The sequence below is a fragment of the Mobula birostris genome, chromosome 10 (genome assembly GCF_030028105.1).
Source record: "Mobula birostris isolate sMobBir1 chromosome 10, sMobBir1.hap1, whole genome shotgun sequence".
In the NCBI taxonomy this organism is placed as follows: domain Eukaryota; kingdom Metazoa; phylum Chordata; class Chondrichthyes; order Myliobatiformes; family Myliobatidae; genus Mobula; species Mobula birostris.
The window spans coordinates 3,576,197-3,599,748 of NC_092379.1; the positions used below are offsets into that span (position 1 = coordinate 3,576,197).

Here is a 23,552-nt window from a genome sequence, read left to right on the forward strand (position 1 = left end):
GGTGGTATATATTTACTTTGAACTTGGGTTTAAGGTTTTTTCCCCACCCACAAGCCAAACACATGTGAGTTGTAGGATAGTATGCCATAGTAAATCAATCCTAGTGTGTAAGTAAGTGGGAGAATCTGGGGCAGTTGATGAAACTACATTTACATGAAACGCTGTTGTAGGAAAGCAGCATCCATCATCAGAGATCCCCACCACCCAGGCCATGCTCTCTTCTCACTGCTGCCGTCAGGTAGAAGGTACAAGAGCCTCAAGATTTAAGAACTGTTACTACCCCTCAACCATCAGACTCTCAAACAAAAGGGGATAACTAGACCCAATTGCCCATCCATTGAGGTGTTCCCACAACCAATGATCTCACTTTAAAGACTCTTTATCTTATTATCTCATGTTCTCGTCATTTATTGCTATTTATTTATATTTGCAATTGCACAGTTTGTTGTCTTCTGCACTCTGGTTGATCTTTCATTGATCCTATTATAGTTACTATTCTATAGATTTGCTGAGTATGCCCACAGGAAAATGAATCTCAGGGCTGTACATGGTGACATGTATGTACTTTGATAATAAAATTTACTTTGAACTTTGAACGCAAGGGAAGAGTTAGCATAGGAGGGTAAAAGTGTGATGCATACCCAGTACAGACTCGATGGGCTGAAGGGCCTGTATCTCTGTCTCCAAAGTCAGTGTTCAGACAGGTTCGTAACTCCATTACAGTAGATCTAACAATCATGTAGCAAGTCAATTTCCCAAAGGAAAATTCCAAAAGTGAAGTTGAAAAAATTAATCTGGCCAGTTTGGATCTATCAATTGACTGCACCCGCAGTTCAGTCTTGTGTTTCACGTAAAGTCGCTCATGACTGACAGGCATGAATCTTTCCAGAAAGGCCATGAGGGAATTTACTAAGAGGTTTCTCAATTTCTGAATAGCTTTGGCAGTGAAAGGGAATGTCCTGTGGTTGGGGAATTAATGACGAGGCACTGATCTAAAGTGGGAGCAAGCAGAGGCCAGAACAAAATGGCTGATGTATCGGGCTGCTAGGCCAGCTACAAGGAATAGAAATTCCTGCCTCAACACTCGTCCATTTTACTGAGTAATGGACTTCTGATTGATCTGTCTGTTCATCCACCGTAATATTAATGAACAATTCATACAGCATAGAGGGAAGCCCATTGCTCACTGATCTTTCAATTGCCTTCCAAATGAACCATACTGTCCCAATCTCAAACACTCACCTAGAATAAGAGGCGTATAACATGCAAAACCACTCCTTTGGTTCATTGATCCTACACTACCCTTGCTTCCTGAAGCTTGTTATAGCCAAGGGTGATAATCAGGACAAGTTCCCACTACCCATTAAATGCTCCCAATGGCGTCCATCTCAAATAGCCTCTGACAACCAAGTGCAGCTCCTGGCTTTCACATGTGGCTTAGCTACTAAGCCCAGCGGAACGGTTTCTACTGACAGCAGAAGGGGCAAAAGCAGGTTACTGGCACCTTAAAACCAGTCACTTCAGGCAGGCAGGGCTCCTCAGCCATCTCGTCTTGGAGAAGGAAATCTCAGATCTCAAACCTCCACTGCCTTGTGGCTATACACACTCACAGGGAAGGCTTTGGGAGTAAACCCTGAGGGAAAATTCCAGAGCTAGAGACCCTAAAGCAGTCCTACATTAAGCTCAACATTGCTGGTGCCAAACTGTATTCTCTGGAGGAGCATTGTTAATGGCTGGAGGGGGGGGGGGGTCACCCATCTTGTAAAGACACTTGACCAGAAGAAGGCAATGGGAAACTACTTCTGAAGAAAATTTGCCGAGAGCAACCATGGTCAAAGACCATGATCACCTGTGTCATATGATATGACACACAATGATGATGTCATATGACAGGCCACATGATGATGATGATGATAATGATGATGATGATGATGATGACGATGATGCTGATGGTGATGATTCTCCCCACATCCCCATCTACACCCCCAGATTCTACCATTCTCTGAGGTTCTAGGCGCAATTTATAGTGGCCAATTAACCTAGCTACCTGCATGTTTTTGGGACGTGGGAGGAAATTGGAGTACCTGGTAAAAACCCAAGTGGTGTTAAGGAGAAATAGCAAACTCCGCACGGACAGGAGATCCGGATTTAACCCAGGTCACTGGAGCTGTCAAGCATCAATTTGACTAGACGGGCCACCATACTACCCATTCATCATCATTATGCACCGTGTTGTATGACATCATCATTATGTGCCATGTCGCATGAGATGGGCAGTCATGGTCTTCCATCTGTCTTTGCTCTGACAAGTTCTAATAAGCTCTTCAAAACTTTTTCCTGTCCATCCCTTGACGTGGCTCATGTATGTCACACGCTGTCGACTGTGACTTTTTCTTCCTTCAATTTTTCCCATCTGTGCAAGAGGTTCGAGCTTCTCTTTCCTCAGTACATGTTCTAGAAATTCCAGCTGCCGTTTCCTGATTGATGATATCAGCTCTCTGCTCATTCCGGCTTTTCACAACACTTCCTCATTTGTCACTCTGTCCTTCCACGATATTTTCACCATTCTTCTCAAAAACCACATTTCCGCAGCTTCAGGTCTTCGCCCATTACTTTATTTAAATCTGCTCTCATTCTCTCAAGTGGTGTATAGCACGTCCAGCGACGTGTTTTTGAAACCATCAACACCTTAAGCAAAACTTTTGAGAGGTTCAGTCTCTCTCAGAGAGTAGCGGAGACAACACATATTCACAAATGTTGTTGTTGCAATAACAATGGCGATAATCTTTTGAGATTAATGGCTAGAATGTTTGCATAAATATATGAATCCCTAGATACCAAAGGCTACAACTGTAAATAATACCCAAAGGCAAGAAGCAACCGTGTGGTTTGGTGATGCCCGGCTCGAACTGTGTAGCACATGAATCTCGGAAGTCAACCTGAAATTTTGAAATTTACGTAATTGGCAAATGGTATGATGAAGTTGTGGGCACATGGCCAAGTGGTTAAGGCATTGGACTAGCTACCTGAAGGTCGTGAGTTCGTGCCCCAGCCGAGGGAATGTGTTGTGTCCTTGAGCAAGGCTCTGTGACGACACTGGTGCCAAGCTGTATGGGTCCTAATGCTCTTCCCTTGGACAACATTGGTGTCGTGGAGAGGGGAGACTTGCAGCATGGGCAACTGCTGGTCTTCCATACAACCTTGCCCAGGCCTGTGCCCTGGAGAGTGAAGACTTTCCAGGCGCAGATCCATGTTCTCGCAAGACTAATGGATGCCTTTATTATGATGATGGTACGAGCTTGAAGGCAGCCAAAATACCCCTGTCACTACTCTGTCACTCGACTCAGACGGCACTGGAGATCAGAATCAAATCCGGATCTCTGGACCGGTCAGGCGTCAGTTTGACTGGCCAACGAGCTTCCAGCAGAAGTGGTTGAGGCAGGTTCAATGTCGTCGTTTAAAGTTAAATTGGACAGATATATGGATGAGAAAGGAATGGAGGGTTATGGGCTGAGTGCAGGTCAGTGGGACTAGGTGAGAGTAAGAGTTTGGCACGGACTAGAAGGGCCGAGATGGCCTGTTTCCGTGCTGTAATGGTTATATGGTTATATGACTAGATGCATCACTCTACCACCCAGTACTTTTCTTTAAATCTGCTTCCACTGCTCTTTCAAGTAGCACGAGCCATGTCTAGTTGTGTTTTTGTGGAGTGCTTTGGAAATGGCAAGACTTCACACATAAAGTCTTGGGTGTTTCAGACTTTCCCAGAGGGTAGCGTCATAATACCGTCTGGGGGGGGGGCCTCCAATACGATGGTCTGATTTCTCCTTCCAGTTAAAAAAAATTCCTCCCCTCCCCTCTGCCTCTGTCTTCTTAACTCTTCTCACTTGTCTACCACCACCCCCCCGCCCCCCGGGTGCTCTCCTCTTTCCCTTTCTCCTGTGGTCCACTCTCCTCTCCTCTCCTGTCAGTTTCCTTCCTCTCCAACTATTTAACTTCCCCAACCACCCGGCCTCGCCTATCACCTTCCAGCTGTCCGCCTTCCCCTCTCCCCAGCTTTTTATTCTGGCCTCCTCCCCCTTCCCCTCCACTCCCACTGAAGGGTCTTGGCCTGAACCACCTACTGTTTATTCATTTCCATTGATGCCGTCTGACCTTCTGAGTACCTCTCAGTATTTTGTGCGTTCTACTCAGCATCAAATTTCAAAGTTTTCTCAATTTACAAATTTCACGACACATGCCGGTGATAATAAACCTGATTCTGATTCTAATATCCTGAGTGACTTCTTCCAGCAACGGCTATGCACGTTCACAATTGATTCAGAAAGAGTGACCAAGAATTGATCTCAGAGGGTTATGAATCTCTCTACCCCAAACAACTGTACAGTCAAATCACTTCACATAGATTTTTGGATTGGTGAGGAATCAGGGATGAGGAGAATGAAGCAAGAAGGTTTTGACTCCAGTCAGCCAGGTATGACAGGATAGGGTTGAAGACTTCAAATGTTTTCCTTGTAAAGTCCTGAAGTTTCACTCACCTGCACTGAAGACGGACTCCTTCGGTTTACTGCAAAAAGAAAAGGGAGAAATTAAGAGATGGCCAGACAAAAATGTACTTTGACTTCAACATTGCACACGGGGAAACTTAAAGGCCTTTGGATAGAAAATTATTTCAGCAGGAATTTGAAGGATGCGCACAATGGCTTTGACCATGGCTTAGTCCAAGATGTCTTCAGAATTCGTTACTTTGCATGTGTATAGATTCCTCAGATTGTGAATTCTGCACCTCTAGTTAATAGAGTTGTGTACTCTGATGGACACTACTAATTCCAAAGCCATTTCCTCTCTTGAGTAGACGCAAGAGATACCGTAGAGCAGGGGTTCCCAATCTGAGGTTATTGATAGTTTGGGAACCCCTGCTGTAGCATAGCTCATATTCTGAGTAGTCTCCACCCTGACAGCATGAACATCGATTTCTCTAACTTTCAGTAATTACAACCCCCCCCCCTCCGAACTCTTTTTCCAATCCACATTCCAGCTCCCATCCCGGCTCATCTCCTCACCTCCCTCTGGTGCCCCTCCTCCTTCCCCTTCCCTTTCTCCCTCTCCTATCAGATTCCTTCTTCTCCAGCCTTTTACCTTTCTATCTATTACCTCCCAGCTTCTCACTTCATGCCTCGCCTCCCCCCGTCTACCTTCCCCCACTCCTGATTTTTCCTATCACTTGCCAGCTTGTACTCTCCCCCGCCCCCCCACCGCCCACCTCCTTATTCTAGCTTCTTTCACACTCCTTTTCGGTCCTGATGAAAGGTCTCAGCTCAAAATGTGAACGGATTATTCCCCTCCAGAGATGCTGCTGAACTACGGAGTCCCTCCAGCGTTCTGTGTGCTATTCAAGATCTACAGAATCTCTCGTGTTTACCATAGTTGCTCTTTGATTTAGCTCAGGGGGGTGTTTTCCAGGGCTGTGGGGGATATTTACCCTTAAGTAGCAGCTTCGGTCAACGCTCTCGTTCCTTGGTTAATAGGGACTTGCAAAGCAGAAATTGGCTGGTACCTGACCTCCTTCATTATGAGTGTGAACCACTTAATTGTCAATAGGAATCTTTACAACAGGCTCCAGGCACAATAAAAATGAAAGTTAACTTCAAGTCAAGTCAAGTCAAGTCAAGTTTTTTGTTATTTAAGTATATACATGTATACTGTCAAACCAGACAACATTTCTCAGGTGGGTTGTAAAGCACAGTGGTACACGTTAACACACAGTAACTTATGAAAGTAAGGATGAAATCTACAGATCGTTTACACATAAATAGCAAACTAAAGTGCATAAATTAAATATTTTAAGGTACAGAATAGATCACACATGTAATGCGATATGACAGGGAGTTCAGAAGCCTGATGGCCTGAGGGAAGAAACCGTTTCCCAACCTGACCATTCTTGTCTTTATGCATCGGAGTCTCCTGTCTGATGGTAGAAAGTCAAAGAGGATGCTGGATGGTTGGGTGGGATCCTTGATAATACTAAGGGCCCTGTGTTCATAGCGCTCCTGATAAATGTCCCTGATGGATGGTAGGAAGACCCCAATGTTCCTCTTGGACCTTCTCATGGTCCTTTGTTAGGGACTTCACCTTCCTTCCAAATGGGACTCTTGCCCCTGTTCCCCCTACAGCAGCGCTCCCCAGCACTATCCACAAGGCTGCATCACAGCTTAAATCTGCAGACTCTTTCCCCGTTTCCCTTTGAATTATTGATATGATTCTAATATTCCAATTCGACCATTTGTCACCCAATATGACAATCTCAGTATTATTTATATATTTTTTGAACAGTGTATCTTCTTTTGCCCATTTGTCAATCTTTCTGTGTAGTTTTTCATTGATTCAATCGTATTTCTTTGTATCTACTCTGAATGTCTGCAAAAAAAATGAATTTCAAGGTAGTATGGTATACGGTGACATAAATAAATTTAATTTTCAACTTTCTGAGCTTCAAGTTTTTTGAACAATCAGAGGTCTAAAGTGGATTTGCGTCTAACTGTACACTCAGTAGTCACTTCACTAGGTGGGCCTGTTAGTTAATGCAAGTATCTAATCAGCCAATCATATGGCAGCAACTCAGTGCATAAAAGCAAGCAGACATGGTCAAGAGTTTCAGTTGTTGTTCAGACCAAACGTCAGACTGGGGAAGAAATGTGATCTAAGTGACTTTGACCTTGGAATGATTGTTGGTGCCGGATGGGGTGGTTTGAGTATCTCAGAAACTGCCGATCTCCTGGGATTTTCACACACAGCAGTCTCCAGAGCAGGGGTAGCCAACCTGGGTCCAGCGGTAAAAAAGGGTGGGAGCCCCTGCTGTAGAGTTTACAGGGAATGGTGAGTGGCAGTCCTTTGAGCAAAAACACCTTGTTAATGGGAGGGGTCAGAGGAGCGTGGCCAGACTGGTTCAAGCTGACAGGAGGGTGACGGGAACTCAAATGACCACACATTACAACAGTGGTGTGCAGAAGAGCATCTCTGAACACATAACACAGCAAACCTTGAAGTCGATGGGTTATAGAAGCAGAACACCACAAAATTACACTCAGTGACCACTATATGAGGTGTAGGAGGTAAACTGCCTGTTGAGTGTGTACTGTACATACTAATAAAATTGCTTTGACTTTGATTTAAGATCATGTTAGATTATTCTGGCTCCTCAGCCTGTAAGCTAATGCATTATCATAATGATGTATCCAACCGGAGGAAGTAGTTCTCCAGATGTTTACTCCAGTAAAACACATCTGAGCACCGGAAAAAAAACACTTACTTTGGTTGAGGAGATCGGTGAAAGTGCTTCCTCAATAATTTTTTGAAAATCACGCTGGGAATAATTAGAAACAAGAGAAAGTCTGCAGATGCTGGAAATCCAGAGCAACACACAACAAAATGTTGGAGGAACTCAGCAGGCCAGGCAGCATCTATGGGTGCCAACCCAGGCCAGGCACCCATCAGAGAGGTAGGTGCTCCTCTGCCCCCACCTTTTAAATCTACTCTCCATCTTTCTTTTCCTCCAGTCCTGCTGAAGGGTCTCGGCCCAAAACATCGACTGTTTACTCTTTTCCACCGACGCTGCCTGGCCTGCTGAGTTCCTCCAGCATTTTGTGTGTGTTGCTGGGAATAATCAGAGCATTTTTGACTTGCAGCATTAGCCCCCATTTCTCTCTTCACAGATGCTGTCTGACCAGCTGAGTATTTGCTGCTGAGGTGGAGAGGGTGAGCAATTTCAAGTTCCTGGGTGTTAATATCTCCAAGGATCCATTCTAGGCCTAACGTATCGACTCAGCTGCCAAGAAAACACGACAGCGGCTATATTTCATTAGGGGTTTGAGGAGATGTCGCAAGTGTCTACAGATGTACCGTGGAGAGCATTCTAACTGGATGTTACACCACCTAGTATGGTGGCGGGGGGGGGGGGGGTGGTGGTGAGCTCTAAAGATGGTTGGAACAAGCTGCAGAGAGTTGTAAACTCAGTCAGCTCCATCATGGGCACCAGCCTCCTTAGCATCCAGGACATCTTCAAGGAGCGATGCCTCAAAAAGGACCCCCATCACCCAGGTCATGCCCTCTTCTCATTGTTATCATCAGGGAGGAGGTACAGGAGCCTGAAGACACACACACAATGGAGGGGAAGATGCTGTTCCTGACAATTGACATTGAACCAATAAACACTTCCTCACAACTTTTTTATTTCATTTTTTGCCCTACTTATTTAATTTAACTATTTACTATACCTATATATACTTTCTTCTATACTATTATGTATTGTACTGCTACCGTAAAGTTAACAAATTTCATGACAAATGGCAGTGATACTAAATCTGATTCTGACCTGTTGAGTATTTACAACGTCTCTTGTTTACACTTCCAATTTCCAGTGTCTTGATTTTCAAAGAGGCTCTGTTGCCAAAAGCCGTTGCTTAGTGACTGGGAGGAGGGAAGCAGAGGCAGGCGTTGGACACTGCGGACTTTGCTGCAAGCTGTGGCTGAACTCCACATTTCTGGGTTGATGCCTTTGCCTTCTCCTGTTCCCTTGTTCCAACCTGTTGGCTCCGTACAAATGTCAGAGTCTCAGCCCCTCCTTCCAAGGCTCTCACAAGAGCTTACTTCTTCAACCTCCCTCTCTGAGCTCGATAACTTTTCAAACTTTTTCCTTGACATAAAAATGCCTCAAACCACCTCAGAACCCTATAAGTGCAAGTTACTGTTATTGAGGCAAACACAATTGATCAAGGGTCAATTGAAATCTTAATGCACAGGACTGAAAAACTTGCAGAGGATTGTAAACTCAGTCATCTCCAGCATGGGCACAGCCCTCCCCTGCAACCAGGAATTCTTCAAAAGGTGACGCCTTAAGAAGGCAGCCATCACTGGGGAGCCTCGCTATCTGGGACATACCCTCTTCTCCTTTCTACCATCGGGGGGTGGGGGGGGGGGAGGTACTGGAGCCTGAAGACACACACTCAATGCTGTAGGAACAGCGTCTTCCCCTCCACCATCAGATTTCTGAATAGTCCATGACCCATGAACACTGCCTCACCGGTTTGCTCTCTTTTAGCACAACTTATTAATTTTTACATGTTTCTTATTCTAACCTAGTAATTGTTTTATGCTTTGCACGGTACTGCCGCTCAAAGCCAATTTCACAACATCAGTCAGTGAAATTAAACCTGATCCTGATAGTTTTTTTAACATGCAGTACTGTGCAAAAATATATAGCCAGGCTGCCCAGGACTTTGCACAGTACCGTAGTAATTTTATGTATTGCGCTGTACCGCTGCTGCTGCAAAAAAAACAAACTTCATGACGCATGTGAGTGATGATAAACCTGATTCTGATCTGGGTCTCTCTTGTGGACTGAGAGTGGGAAGGGGGCAGGGAGAGGGGAATCATGGTTGTGGAAAAGGGGAAGGGAGAGGGGAGGGAGCAGGAAGCACCAGAGAGACATTCTGTAATGATCAATAAACCAATTGTTTGGAATCAATTGACCTTGGCTGGTGTCTCAGGGCTGGCTGTCTGCACCACCCCTCCACTCCTGGTACCTCTGCCCTGCCAGCTGTCCCACACCCCTCCCGCGGCCCTCCAGAGTCACACACCTGCTCTCTGTTCCACGTTGACAAATACAGCACTGTGCAAAAGTCTAAGGCTTCATGACAGACCTGGGCAGGGTGTCATAATCATGCTTAAAATAACTTTTGGAGGGGTGCCAGGATGAGATGAGGGTGTAGACACAGCAATAAATGACAGCAGACATAAGCAACCTTCAGGCCTGCATCTGCGTCTGTTGTGAATGTTCCTCTGTGACCATTTCGAGTTCTGGTTTTAAGAATTATCTGGAAGAAGTCCTCTCCCCACACCATAAGACATAGGAGCAGAATTAGGCCATTCAGCCCAGAGTCCAAATTTCAAAGTTCAAAATCAATTTTATTACTTCACCATATTCAACCCCCAAGCTTCATTTTCTTTCAGGTCAGCAAATCTATAGAATAGTAACTATAACAGGATCAATGAAAGATCAACCAGAGTGCAGAAGACAACAGTGTGCAAATGCAAATATAAATAAATAGCAATAAATAATGAGAACATGAGACAAAGAGTCCTTAAGGTGAGATCATTGGCTGTGGGAACAGTTCAACGGATGGATAAGTGAGTGTAGTTGTCCTCTTTTGTTCAAGAGCCTGATGGTTGAGGGGTAGTAACTGCTCTTGAACCTGGTGTTGTGATGCCTAAGCTTCTTATACCTTCTACCTGATGGCAGCAGAGGGAAGAGAGCGTGATGGGTGGTGAGGATCTCTGATGATGGATGCTGCTTCCCTACGACAGCGTTTCATGTAGGTGCACTCGATGGTTGGGAGGGTTTTACCCGTGATGGACTGGGCTGTCTGTAGGATTTTCCATTCAAAGGCAATGGTGTTTCCATATCAGGCCGTGATGCAGCCAGTCAATACACTCTCCACTACACATCCGAAGAAGTTTGTCGAAGTTTTAGATGTCGTGCCGAATCTCCGCAAACTCCTAAGGAAGTAGAGACACTAACGTCCTTTGTTTGCAATTGCATTTATGTGCTGGGTCCAGGACAGGTGTCTGAAATAGGAACGCCCAGGAATTGAAAGGCGCTGACCCTCTCCACCTCTGACCTACTAATGAGGACTGGCTCATTGAGTCTGTTTCCCTCTCCTGAAGCCAATAATCAGTTCCTTGTTCCTGCTGACCCTGAGTGAGAGGTTGTCGTTATGACACCACTCAGCCGGATTTCCAGTCTCCCTCCTGCATGCTGATTCCTCACCACCTTTGATTCACCATCCCATCAATTTCCCTCTCAATCCCTTTCCCCCAACTTCTTCCAGTAACTTTTGACACCACACCCGGTCTAGGTTTCAAAATGTCAGCCAGTCGTCCACCAATATCCTCAACACAAGCAGTTCCTGAAACAGTTATTGCAGTCAGTTCTCACACACTCATTAACCCACAGGTAAAAGGGGGGAATTATAATTGTAAGCCTCTTTTTCACAGTACTTGTTTAAAATCTTGATTAAAAGCCTCACCTGGCCTGGAGGCAGTCACTTCAACTGTGCTAACTGCCAAATACAGAGACCTGACGGCCATTGTCTTCTGACTGCTCAGTTACAGCCTTCAACCTGCTCTTAGCATTTAGATACGTGGGAGGCTCACAACTAGTGTGGCCTTCCTACCAGCTCCACAAAATTAAGATGCAACTACTGTCCACACCGGGAAACAGTCTCAACTGAATCTGTCTGAACTGGAGATTGATATCATTTCAAGCAAACACGTTAAAGCTTTCCAAGGTTTAAATGAGAGATTTAAGATACACTTTGATCATGGAATTTGTATGATTGAAACCCAAGAGGAGTTAGATGGCCTATTTCTGTCCCGAGGCTGCATCTTCACCTCCCAATGGTATACGCAGTACTCACATGGTTCTCACTTGAACTTTTTACAATGGGCATCAAAGGTTATGGTGAAAAGGCGGGGGTGTGGGACTAAATGGGAGAATGGACCAGCTCATGATAAAATGGCGGAGCAGACTCGATGGGCCGAATGGCCGACTTCTGCTCCTTTGTCTTATGGTCTTATACCAAAGGAGGCTACTCGGGTATCGCTGACGACTGGAAATACAATTCCCCACCCCCAAACCCTCCCTATTTCAAAGATAACATTCAAAGTAAATTTATTATCAAAGTACATACACTCAGTGCCCACTTTATTAGGTTCACCTGCACTCCTGCTCGTTAATGCAAATATCTAATCATGTGGCAGCAACTCAATGCATAGAAGCATGCAGACATGGTCAAGAGGTTCAGTTGTTGTTCAGACCAAACACCAGAAAGGGGGAAGAAATGTGATCTAAGTGACTTAGATCATGATATGATTGTGGGTGCCAGGGTGGTTTGAGTATCTCAGAAACTGCTCAACTCCTGGGATTTTCATGCACAGCAGTCTCTAGAGTTTACAGAGAATGGTGTGAAAAACAAAAAAAAAGTGGCAATTCTGTGGGTGAAAACAGTAACTCAGATAACCACCTAATTTTAGGATGATTAGTGAAAAGGATAGGGGTGGGGGATGTCGGAGGTAATTTCTTTATACAGAGAGTGTTAGGTGTGTGGAATGCCCTGCCAGTGGTAGTGGTGGATGCAGGTACATTAGGGACCTAATGGAGTGAACAGTTAGTTTTTGGTGGACTGTAGACCAATGTTCCCTCTAATTTTTAGTAGTCAGTGTGTGCAAAAATCTTATGTTGTGCAATTTTTTCCTGTGACTAAAGTATGTGCGCACTGAATGCACACATGGCACAGTTTATGTAGGTTTACAAAATATTTGACATAGTACTGCACAGAATAAGACCATAAGACCATAAGACAAAGGAGCAGAAGTAGGCCATTGGGCCCATCGAGTCTGCTCCGCCATTTTATCATGAGCTGATCCATTCTCCCATTTAGTCCTACTCTCCCGCCTTCTCACCATAACCTTTGATGCCCTGGCTACTCAGATACCTATCAATCTCTGCCTTAAATACACCCAGTGACTTGGCCTCCACTGTTGCCCGTGGCAACAAATTCCATAGATTCACCACCCTCTGACTAAAAAAATTTCTTCGCATTTCTGTTCTCAATGGGTGCCCTTCAATCCTTAAGTCATGCCCTCTCGTACTAGACTCCCCCATCATGGGAAACAACTTTGCCACATCCACTCTGTCCATGCCTTTCAACATTCGAAATGTTTCTATGAGGTCTCCCCTCATTCTTCTAAACCCCAGGGAATACAGTCCAAGAGCGGACAAACGCTCCTCATATGCTAACCCTTTCATTCCTAGAATCATCCTAGTGAATCTTCTCTGTACCCTCTCCAACGTCAGCACATCCTTTCTTAAATAAGGAGACCAAAACTGCCCACAGTACTCCAAGTGAGGTCTCACCAGCGCCTTATAGAGCCTCAACATCACATCCCTGCTCCTATACTCTATTCCTCTAGACATAAGAATAAGAACAAAATAACACACATATTTAAGTCACTCAGCTATTTTGTCTCTCTCCTGTCTTTGGCATTTACCCATTCTTTGTAAACTTTATCTAGACTAATAGAACTTCCATCCAATTGATAGCTTTTGATTCTCATTAACACATCCAAATGACATTCACCTAAACGGTTTCTCAGCTTGTTTTTCAGTTGATTCATTAGGCTAAAACCTTGCTCACAGTCCACACTAGACGCAAGTAAGGCTCCCCCAATGTCCATCAACTGTGCAAGGTTGCAAAACTGTTTAAAGTACAAATGCCACCATTTAAGCAAAGTTTGAAATCAGTTTGGATTTAATTTTTTCTTGCACGGAAAATTTGAGATCATTAAGCTGTCTAACTATTACAATATTTTCAGCTAGAAAATCATGATATTTTAGACATAAGGCATTAACTTGTTCATCACCAAATGTGAAGTCACAATCTGCAATTGCGGAGAAATCACAAGCTGACCATTCTTGTACCTCATCTTCAGGAAACCTTTTTTCTGAATGAACACAAAGACTATTTATAAAAGTCAACAGTGAACTTGTATCTACTGTGACGTTTTCTTCACGTTGTTGGCTCAGCAAAACCTTAACTTTGTCACTCCACGAAACATTGTCTCCCAGATGCTGCTTTCTTAGTTTGTTAACTTTGTCACGCACAAAATGCAGCTGTACAAACCAGAACAGGGAAGGTGAGGTGATGTAAATTACTGACGTGCATTGTGTTATTTGAAAAACCGACTAACTAGTTAACAGAAACATTTAGCTAAAAGATTATTTTCAATAAGTATAATTATTAATTACTACATTATTTTAGGTAACTAAGCTTTTGTGCACACATTAATTTCCTTTGTGCGCTGGTTGAAAAATGTGTGTGTGCGTGCACACACGTACAGCTTAGAGGGAACATAGTTGAGGACCATGGTCTCTCATTGGGGGCTTTGCTGTTGCTGGCATGGTGGGTGGTGGGAATGCTGATGCTTTAAACTAGAATAAATGGTGGGGGGGGAGGGCTGATGACACTTGTGCATGGGAGGGGGAGGGGGCTTTGGGGTTCTTATCTTTTTTTCTGTCATTCATTCTTTGGATGTTTTCTTTTGTTTTGTGGATGTCTGTGGAGAGCAAGAATTTCAGGTTGTATATTGTACAGAGTCTTGTCATCTTCAGAAGTTTTCGGATGACTCTGCCATAGTTGGATGCATCAGCAAGGGAGATGAGGCTGAGTACAGTGCTATGGTAGGAAACTCTGTCACATGGTGTGAGCAGAATTATCTGCAGCTTAATGTGAAAAAGACTAAGGAGCTGGTGGTAGACCTGAGGAGAGCTAAGGCACCGGTGACCCCTGTTTCCATCCAGTGGGTCAGTGTGGACATGGTGGAGGATTACAAATACCTGGGGATACGAATTGACAATAAACTGGACTGGTCAAAGAACACTGAGGCTGTCTACAAGAAGGGTCAGAGCCGTCTCTATTTCCTGAGGAGACTGAGGTCTTTTAACATCTGCCGGACGATGCTGAGGATGTTCTACGAGTCTGTGGTGGCCAGTGCTATCATGTTTGCTGTTGTGTGCTGGGGCAGCAGGCTGAGGGTAGCAGACACCAACAGAATCAACAAACTCATTCGTAAGGCCAGTGATGTTGTGGGGATGGAACTGGACTCTCTGACGGTGGTGTCTGAAAAGAGGATGCTGTCCAAGTTGCATGCCATCTTGGTCAATGTCTCCCATCCACTACATAATGGACTGGTTGGGGCACAGGAGTGCATTCAGCCAGAGACTCATTCCACCGAGATGCAACACTGAGCGTCATAGGAAGTCATTCCTGCCCGTGGCCATCAAACTTTACAACTCCTCCCTTGGAGGGTCAGACACCCTGAGCCAGTAGACTTATTTCCTGGCTTAATTTACATATTACTATTTAACTATTTACGGTTTTATTACTATTTAATTATTTATGGTGCAACTGTAACGAAAACAAATTTCCCCCGGGATCAAAAAAGTATGACTATGACTATGAGGAAAGACATAGAGTGGTGTCGAGGGAGTACAAAGAAGGTTCTCCAGATTGATTCCTGGGATGGCAGGACTTTCACATGATGAAAGACTGGATCGACTAGGCTTTTACTTGTTGGAATTTAGAAGATTGAGGGGGGATCTTATTGAAACGTATAAAATCCTAAAAGGATTGGACAGGCTAGATGCAGGAAGATTGTTCCTGATGTTGGGGAAGTCCAGAACGAGGGGTCACAGTTTGAGGATAAAGGGGAAGCCTTTTAGGACTGAGATTAGGAAAAACTTCTTCACACAGAGAGTGGTGAATCTGTGGAATTCTTTTCCACAGGAAACAGTTGAGGCCAGTTCATTGGCTATATTTAAGAGGGAATTAGATATGGCCCTTGTGGCTAAAGGGATCAGGGGATATGGAGGGAAGGCTGGTGCAGGGTTCTGAGTTGAATGACCAGCCATGATCATACTGAACGGCAGTACAGGCTTGAAGGGCCGAATGGCCTACTCCTGCACCTATTTTCTATGTTTCTATGACTATGCATACATTCTCTGATATTAAATGGAACCATTGAACTCTGATTCCCAGTATTTATTTATTTATTTGCACAATTTGTCTTCTTTTGCACATTGGTAATTTTTCAGCCCTTATGTATAATTTTACATAAATTCTATTGTATTTCTTTATTTTCCTGTAAATCCTTGGAAGAAAATGAATTCAATATAGTATATGGCAACATACACATGTGTACCATTAGGGCGTACTCTGTAGATATGGAACATAACAAATATTAATTCAAATAGCAGATCTGAACATGGATTGTTGATTAGATTTAAAATGCAGCTCTGAACAATGGCCCTTCTCGAGCTGCAGACTATGGCAAACCAGGAAACTCCCATTCGCTTGAGATGTCTGCATATGCATGAAGGTAGCCAGAGAGACAATGGTGATTAACATTCAGTCTAGGGTGTGTGGGATATTGGTGTGAAGAGTTAGGTGTTTGAAAATTATATGAAACTCAAGTAAACCTGAAGTATTGAAGTAAACGATGTTATTGAAACTGTATTGAGTTACAGTCAAATACGTGATGTAATTTGAGTTTAGGAGCCTCTTCTTCCAGTATGATGCCTGTTGCTTGTTTCACTGAATAAAGACTTCCATATCTATCAGTTTCAGTGCCTCCCGGTGACTTTGTTCACAGTCACAACAACACTTTGATAATACAGCTACTTTCAACTTTGACTTTGGTTTTCCGGCTCCATAAGTAGTGGTTAGGCCTCTATAAACATGCCATTATCTCCTGAGCTCTCTTATTAAAACTTACCTCATCATATCTCTAATGTTTTCCACTAATTGTTGCTCATTCCAGTCACAGGATGTGAGTGAGATGGATAAGGACAGCCTTTACTGATCTTTGCACCTACAATGCAGCAGAGGCTGGAATCAAGCGGAACAGCAATGGCCGGAGTTTCTGGGGGCAATTCGGAAGGCACAGGACAGATAAATCCCAAAGATGAAGTAGCATTCTAGGGGAAACCGTGGCCAACAAGGGAAGTCAAAGGGAGCGACGGAGGATGAGAGGTGACCTGATAAGGGTGTATAAGGATGATGAGAGGCATCGATCATGTGGATAGCCAGAGGCTTATTCCCAGGGCCGAAATGGCTAACATGAGGGGGCATAGTTTGAAGGTGCTTGGAAGTAGGTACAAGGGGGATGTCCGAGGTAAATTTTTCACACAGAGAGTGGAATGCACTGCCAGTGACGGTGGAAGAGGTGGATACAATAGAGTCTTTTAGGAGCCTCTTAGATAGGTAGATGGACCTTAGAAAAATAGAGGGCAACGCGGTGGGGAAATTCTAGGCACTCTCTAGAGTAGGTTACATGGTCGGCACAACATTGTGGGCTGAAGGGCCTGTAATGTGCTGTAGATTTTCTATGTTTTATGTTCATAAAAGCAAAAGAAAGGGCATATAATAGAGCAAAAGTTAGTGGGGAGGTAGAGGATTGGCAAGCTTTTAAAAACCAGCAGAAAGCAACTAAAAAAAAAGCCGTAAGGAGAGTAAAGAATGAATATGAAGTTAAGCTTGCCTATAATACAAAAGATGATACCAGAAGTTTTTTTCAGGTATATAAACAGTTAAGGTGAGGCAAGAGTGATATTGGACCCTGGAAAATAATGCTGAAAGGGTAGTAATGGGGGACAAAGAAATGGCAGACAAACTTAAAAAAGTATTTTGCATCGGTCTTCACTGGGAAAGACACGACCAGCATGCCAGGTGCATGAGTGTCTGGTGGCAGAAGTGAGTGCTGTGGATTTTACTAAGAAGTGCCTGGATAGATGAAAGATCTGAAGGTAGACAAGATGGAGAGTTCTGAAAGAGATGGCTGAAGAGATTGTGGAAGCATTAGTAATGATCTTTCAAGATTCACTGGGTTCTGGAATGGTTCCAAAGGATTGGAAAGTTGCAGCTATCACTCCAGCCTTTAAGAAGGGAGGAAGACAGCAGAAAGGAAATTATAGGCCTGTCAGCCTGACTTTGGTGGTTGGGAAGATGTTGAAGTCCACTATTAAGGATGTGGTTTCAGGTACCTGTGGTTGGAGGCACGTGATAAAGTCAGCCAATATCAGCATGTTTTCTTTTGAAGAAGTAACAAGCAGGATAGACAAAGCAGAATCGGTGGATGTTGTGTACTTGGGTTTTCAAAAGGCCCTTGTCAAGGTGCCACATGTGAGTCCATGGTATTATGGGAAAGATACTAGCATGGATAGAAGATACTAGAAGATCTAGCATGGATAGAAGATACTAGCATGGATAGAAGATTGGCTGACTGGAAGGAGGCAAAATAAAGGGAGCCTTGTCTGGTTGCTTGCAGGTGACCAGTGGTGTTCCACAGGAGTCTGTGCCTGGACTGCTTCTTTTTAACGTTACCGGTCGATGACTTGGATGATGGAATTGGTGGCTTTGTTGCAAAGTTTGCAAACAATATAAAGACAGGTGGAGGGTCAGGTAGAATTGAGGAAGCAGGGTGACTGTAGAAGGGCTTAGACAGATTAGGAGAATGGGCAAAGAAGTGGCAGATGGAATATTATAGTGTAGGGAAGTGTATGGTCATGCACTTTGGTAGAATCGATAAAGGAGTAGATTATTTTCTAATCAGGGAGAAAATTTAAAAATCATTCTCCTGCCTTCTCCCTGTAACTTTTGACAGCAATAGTAATTAAGAACCAATCACTCTCCACTTTAAATGCACCCAATGACTTGGCCTCCGTGGCAATGAATTCCACAGATTCACCACTCTCTGGCTAAAGAAGCTCCTCCTCATCTCCATTCTAAATGGACATCCTTCGATTCTGAGGCTGTGTCCTCTGGCGCAGTAGGGAAACATCCTCTCCATATCCACTCTGTCTTGGTCTTTCAATGTTCGCTAGATGAGCACAGGCCCAGAGCCATATTAATAGCTACAGAACAACTCTCCATATCCCAGTCAGATCTTTTTAGACCAGACTATGCAAATAATCGAAAGCAAAACATCTGGTTTTGAATTAGCCCCAGAAAAAAAACCTAGAGCACACAGAATAATCCCTTTCTACTTTCCAAACATGGTAAAGTCTGCAGACGCTGGAAATCCAAATCAACACACACACACACACACACACGAAGTGCTGGAGCAGCTCAGCAGGTCAGGCAGCATCTGTGGAGGAGAATAAACAGCCGACGTCTGGAGGCGAGACCCTGCTTCAGGACTGGTGTAGTCCTGAAGCAGGGTCTCGGCCTGAAACATTAACTGTTTATTCCCCTCCACAGAAGCTGCCTGACCTGCTGAGTTGCTCCAGCACTTTGTGTGTGTGTGTGTGTGTGTGTGTGTGTGTGTGTGTTGATTTGTACTTTCAGTTGCAGTCAAGCATGTCTCTTTAATCATTAGAAATGGAATCGAGTTAAACTATAACCAGAAGCTAACACAGTGACAAGGAGACTCCTGAAGTTAGACATCTTTGCACAGGCAGTGGTGGACAGCCACAACCCACATCCTTCAGCGGGGGAAAAGAAAAGCCTTTTCACTTCTTGAAACTTAATTTAACGTTATCCACCCACCGCCCCCCCCATGAGATTCATAGCAAACACACTTACTTGTAGCCTGCTCTCTTCATCTTAGCTGAGGGCCAGGAGTGGGCAGCAGCTCCGATCTTGAGCACTTAATCAGGGGACCGAAAAGTTCAGCTTATTTCACTTGACAGAGCTGTATTCGAATGACTGTTGTACACAAGGAACTGAAAGGCTCCTATCTGCATATTTGAAGCTCATTCCTGAGCCAATCAAATACTCCCTTCCCTTTCCTGGGCGGGTTCCAGTAAGCTGGTCGCCCAGCATCAGCTGATGGGAGTAAAGAAGCAGGCAGAGCCGAAGGCAACATGCTGTATAAATACTTTCATTTTCACAAATGTAAACTAGGGCATTTCAGGCTGGATTTTAACTAACAGCCTCCATATTAAAGATCCAACTAACCAGGACAATTTGAAGTTCAAAGGAAGCCTATTATCAAAGCACATGATGTCACCATATACAACCCTGAGGTTCAATTTCTTGCGGGCATACTCGATAAATTGAAGAAGCACTGCAGAATCAGTGATAGACCACACCCAACAGGACGGACAAAGAACCAGTGTACAAAAGACGACATACAAAAAGAAAAAAAAAGAACTAACGAGTTTCATCTCAAAGTTGCTACACAATGGCATTAGACAACTAGACAAGTAAACACAGCAATATCTGTCTAAATCTCCAGAAAGCCACAGCTCTAAACACCACTAGAATAGTCCACAAGTTCCTAGCAAGTGAGAAATGAGTGTGCTTGACCATGCCCGTGGCTCAGGCTTTACCAGCTTGAGCTGAGAAAAATATACAATAATAATTATAATAATAATAAATAAGCAATAAATACTGAGAACATGAGATGAAGAGTCCTTGATAGTGGGTCCATAGGTTGTGGGAACATTTCAGTGATGGGGCGAGTGGAGTGATCCCCTCTGGTTCAGGAACCTGATGGTTGAGGGGCAGTAACTGTTCCTGAACCTGGAGGTGTGGGTCCTGAGGACCCTGTAGCTTCTTCCTGATGGCAGCAGCGAGAAGAGAACATGTCCCGGGTGTTACTCAGTGAGGAAGCTTCAGAGTTGCTTCCTTGTATGCGTGTGAATAAATCGCTTACATTGAGACAGAGTTATTTAACAGAGTTGAACACATGGAGACTATTCAGCCCTCTATATCTATTCTAGCCCTTTGGAAGATCTATCCGATCAATCCAATTGCCCCCAAGGTCCAACTAGACTGTTGGATATTCTGGCACACTTCAGGCAGCACATACAAGACGATGATTCTGTGCCCGATGTTCTTTAATAAACGAAGACTGAAGAGAGATCAGATAGAGCTTCATAAGATTATGAGGGGCAGAGATAGAGCAGACAGAAAGTATGAGTGGGCATGGAGACACAAGAAGGAATCTGCAGAGAATCAACCCCTGTTAGGCGGGTGAGCCAGACAACATGTCAGGCCAAATACTCAGGGAGTGGGCTCACCAGTTCACTGACATCTTCAACACTTCACTCATCCAGACTGCTTCAAATCAACCACTATCATCCCTGTGCCCAAGGACTCTTTAGAACTAAATGCCAACCGCCCAGTGGCACTGATGCCAATCATCATGAAGTGCTTTGAACGGCTGGTAATGGCACCAAAAACTCCATTGAACACCCAGCAATATGTTTGGCGACAGAACCAGTCGGTGACAGATGCCGTCACATTATTCATGCACCTGGCCCTGACACACCTAGAGAACACAGAAGCTCATATCAGATTGTTGTTTCTGGATTTCAGTTTGGTATTCAACACTATTGTCCCAGACGCTGGTGAACAAACTCCTGCTCCTCGGTCTAAACACACCACTGTGCAACTGGGTGTTGGACTTCCCAACCAACAGACCTCAGATGGTCAAGATGTCCCTCCCCATCATCCTCAACATGGGCCCGCGCTCCCCGCCGGGGCTGTGTGCTGAGCCCACTGCTGTACACTCTGCTCGCACATGAATGCACGGCTAAACACGCAGGTAAATCATATTGTCAATTCACCAATGACACGAAAGCAGTTGGCTCTTCGCCAATCACGATGAGACAGCCTACAGAGAGGAGGCGAAGGAGCTCCGGGCTTGGTGTCAGAAAATAACCTCTTCCTCGATGTCAACAAGACCAAGGCGATGGTTATCGACTTCAGGAGAACTCGCACCACCCACTTCCCTCTTTACATTAGTGGTAGAGCGGTGAAAACTGAGAGTGGTTTCAAACTCCCGGGAGCGCACATCCAACACAACCTCTCATCGTCGTTGAACAGTTCCTCCACAGTCAGGAACGCTCACCAACACCTTTGCTTTTTGAGGAGGCTGAAGAGAGCCGGACCGTACACATCCATGCTCATGTCTGTCCACATCGGAGAGCATCCTAACAAGCTGCATCACTGCATGGTACGGAAACTGCACTGTGGTGGAGAGGAAGGCTCCACAACGGGTAGTCAAAACCACCCAATGCATCGCCAACACCAGCCTATCTGCCATCAAGGACAGATATACAGAAAAATTCCAGAAAAGGGCTAGTAACATCATGAAAGATCCCACCCACCCTGCTCGTGGACTGTTTTTCCCACTCCCATCAGGGAGAAGGCTCCACGGCATCCACACCAGAACCACTAGACTCAAAAAACAGTTACTTTCCCCAATCAGTAAGGCTGATCAACACCTCCACCCACTAACCCACCCCTCCACACCCTCAACCGCCACTAATTTAACATTTCCTGTCAGTCCCCATAAGTAAATATGCTGTACCCAGTGTCACTTTATGGACATACAAATTAATCAATGTGTAAAAGCTATCTTATGTATTTATAATTATTGCATTTATTATTGTGTGCTTTATCTAGTTGTGTTTTTTTGTGCTGCATCTGATCTGGAGTAACAATTACTTACACTTGTGTATAGGAAAAGGCAGTACAGGAATCTTGACTTTAAACAATCTTGAAAGATGTTTCCCATAGTGGGAGTGTCTAGGACTACAGGGCACAGCCTTTGATTAGAAGAATGTCGCTTTAGAACGGAGATGAGGAGGAATTTCTTTAGCCAGAGGGTGGTGAATCTGTGGAATTCTTTGCCACAGACGGCTGTGGAGGCCAAATCATTGGGTGTATTTAAAGCAGAGGTTGACAGGTTCTTGGGCAGTCAAGGTGTTGAAAGGTTTCAGGGAGAAAGCAGGAGAGTGGGATTGAGAGGGAAAATAGTCAGCCAAGATGGAATGGTGGAACAGCCGCAAATGGCTGAACAGCCTCATTCTGCTACTATGTCTTATGGAACGTCAGAAGAAGGCAAGAGTTTATCAGGCTTTCCATTTTTAGATCTGTAAAGTCTGCCTCTGGTCCTTTGCCTTAAGTGACACCAGCTTTTGTGGTCCTTTCTCCAGTTCAGTGTACTACAGCTCAACACAATTGTGAACCACATTCTCATAACTTCTTACAAAACAGAGAAAGGATATTTGGGCGAAGCCATGCTGGCTGTAAATCCAGTCTCAACCACTGCAACATATTCTCTCCTGTATGTGTGTAAACTTCAGCCACTCACCACTTCTACCATATTCACCTGCCCGAGTAGCAATAATAGTGCTGAGGTGGGGATACGTCTCTACCAAGGGAGGTGTAAGGGGCTCCTTCCCTCCGCTAGGCTGCAGGTCACCCTTGGGCAAGGTGTAGCACCTGCTTAGCCCCTCAGGGTGGTGTATGGTGGTATGAGCAGCCGGTGCAGATCACAAGTCCTGGTTTTGTGACCACTGACACCAGGCAGACAATCTCTGAAGAGTATTGATAATGGCTGGGGTCACCCGTCTTGTAAAGACACTGTCCAGGAGAAGGCAACGGCAAACCACTTCTATAGAAAAATTTGCCAAGAACAATCATGGTGATGGAAAAGCTATGAACGCCCACATCAAACGATATGGCACATAATGATGATGTCATATGACACTGCCCATTATGATGATGTAACACGACAAGACGCATAATGAATAAATGACCGATTTAACCTTTGAGACGCAGGAGGAATCTGGAGTGTGCAAGCTCTGCCTGGACAGACGCAGGGGTGGGCGGTGAGCCCAGATCATTAGAGGCAAGGCAGTAACACTATCAGCTGCACCTCCGGGCAGGCGGGACTACAGTTGGAACTGGAGCGATAGTGAAACAATTATGAAGACGGTGCACCATTGCCTGTCTCTCATTAGGAGATTGAGTAGATTTGGCAAGTCATTAAAGCTTCCAGCAAATTTTTCTACAGATGTATCGTGGAGACCTTCCGTCAGGTCAGCTGTAATATAAACTGTGCTGCCAGGGCAGCCTGGTAGCGTAGTGGTCGGCACAACGCTTAGCAGTACAGGCGACCCAGGTTCAATTCCCGCTGCTGCC

The 23,552-nt window shown here is 44.6% G+C and overlaps 1 protein-coding gene across 2 annotated transcripts in view; it reads right to left on the bottom strand.

Annotated features, from left to right (window-relative positions):
• eml2 (EMAP like 2) overlaps positions 1-23,552 on the bottom strand; it is a 99,847-nt gene that overhangs the window by 64,960 nt on the left and 11,335 nt on the right. The window contains exons 1-2 of one of the 2 annotated variants that reach the window (XM_072269822.1): positions 19,197-19,350; positions 4,539-4,567 (exon numbers count right to left, since the gene is read on the bottom strand). In XM_072269822.1, coding sequence (XP_072125923.1) covers positions 4,539-4,567; positions 19,197-19,216 — 49 coding nt within the window. In that variant the 5' untranslated portion in view covers positions 19,217-19,350. Of the gene's footprint in view, positions 1-4,538; positions 4,568-19,196; positions 19,351-23,552 lie in introns of those variants that run through there. The other variant, XM_072269823.1, reaches the window with a different exon arrangement.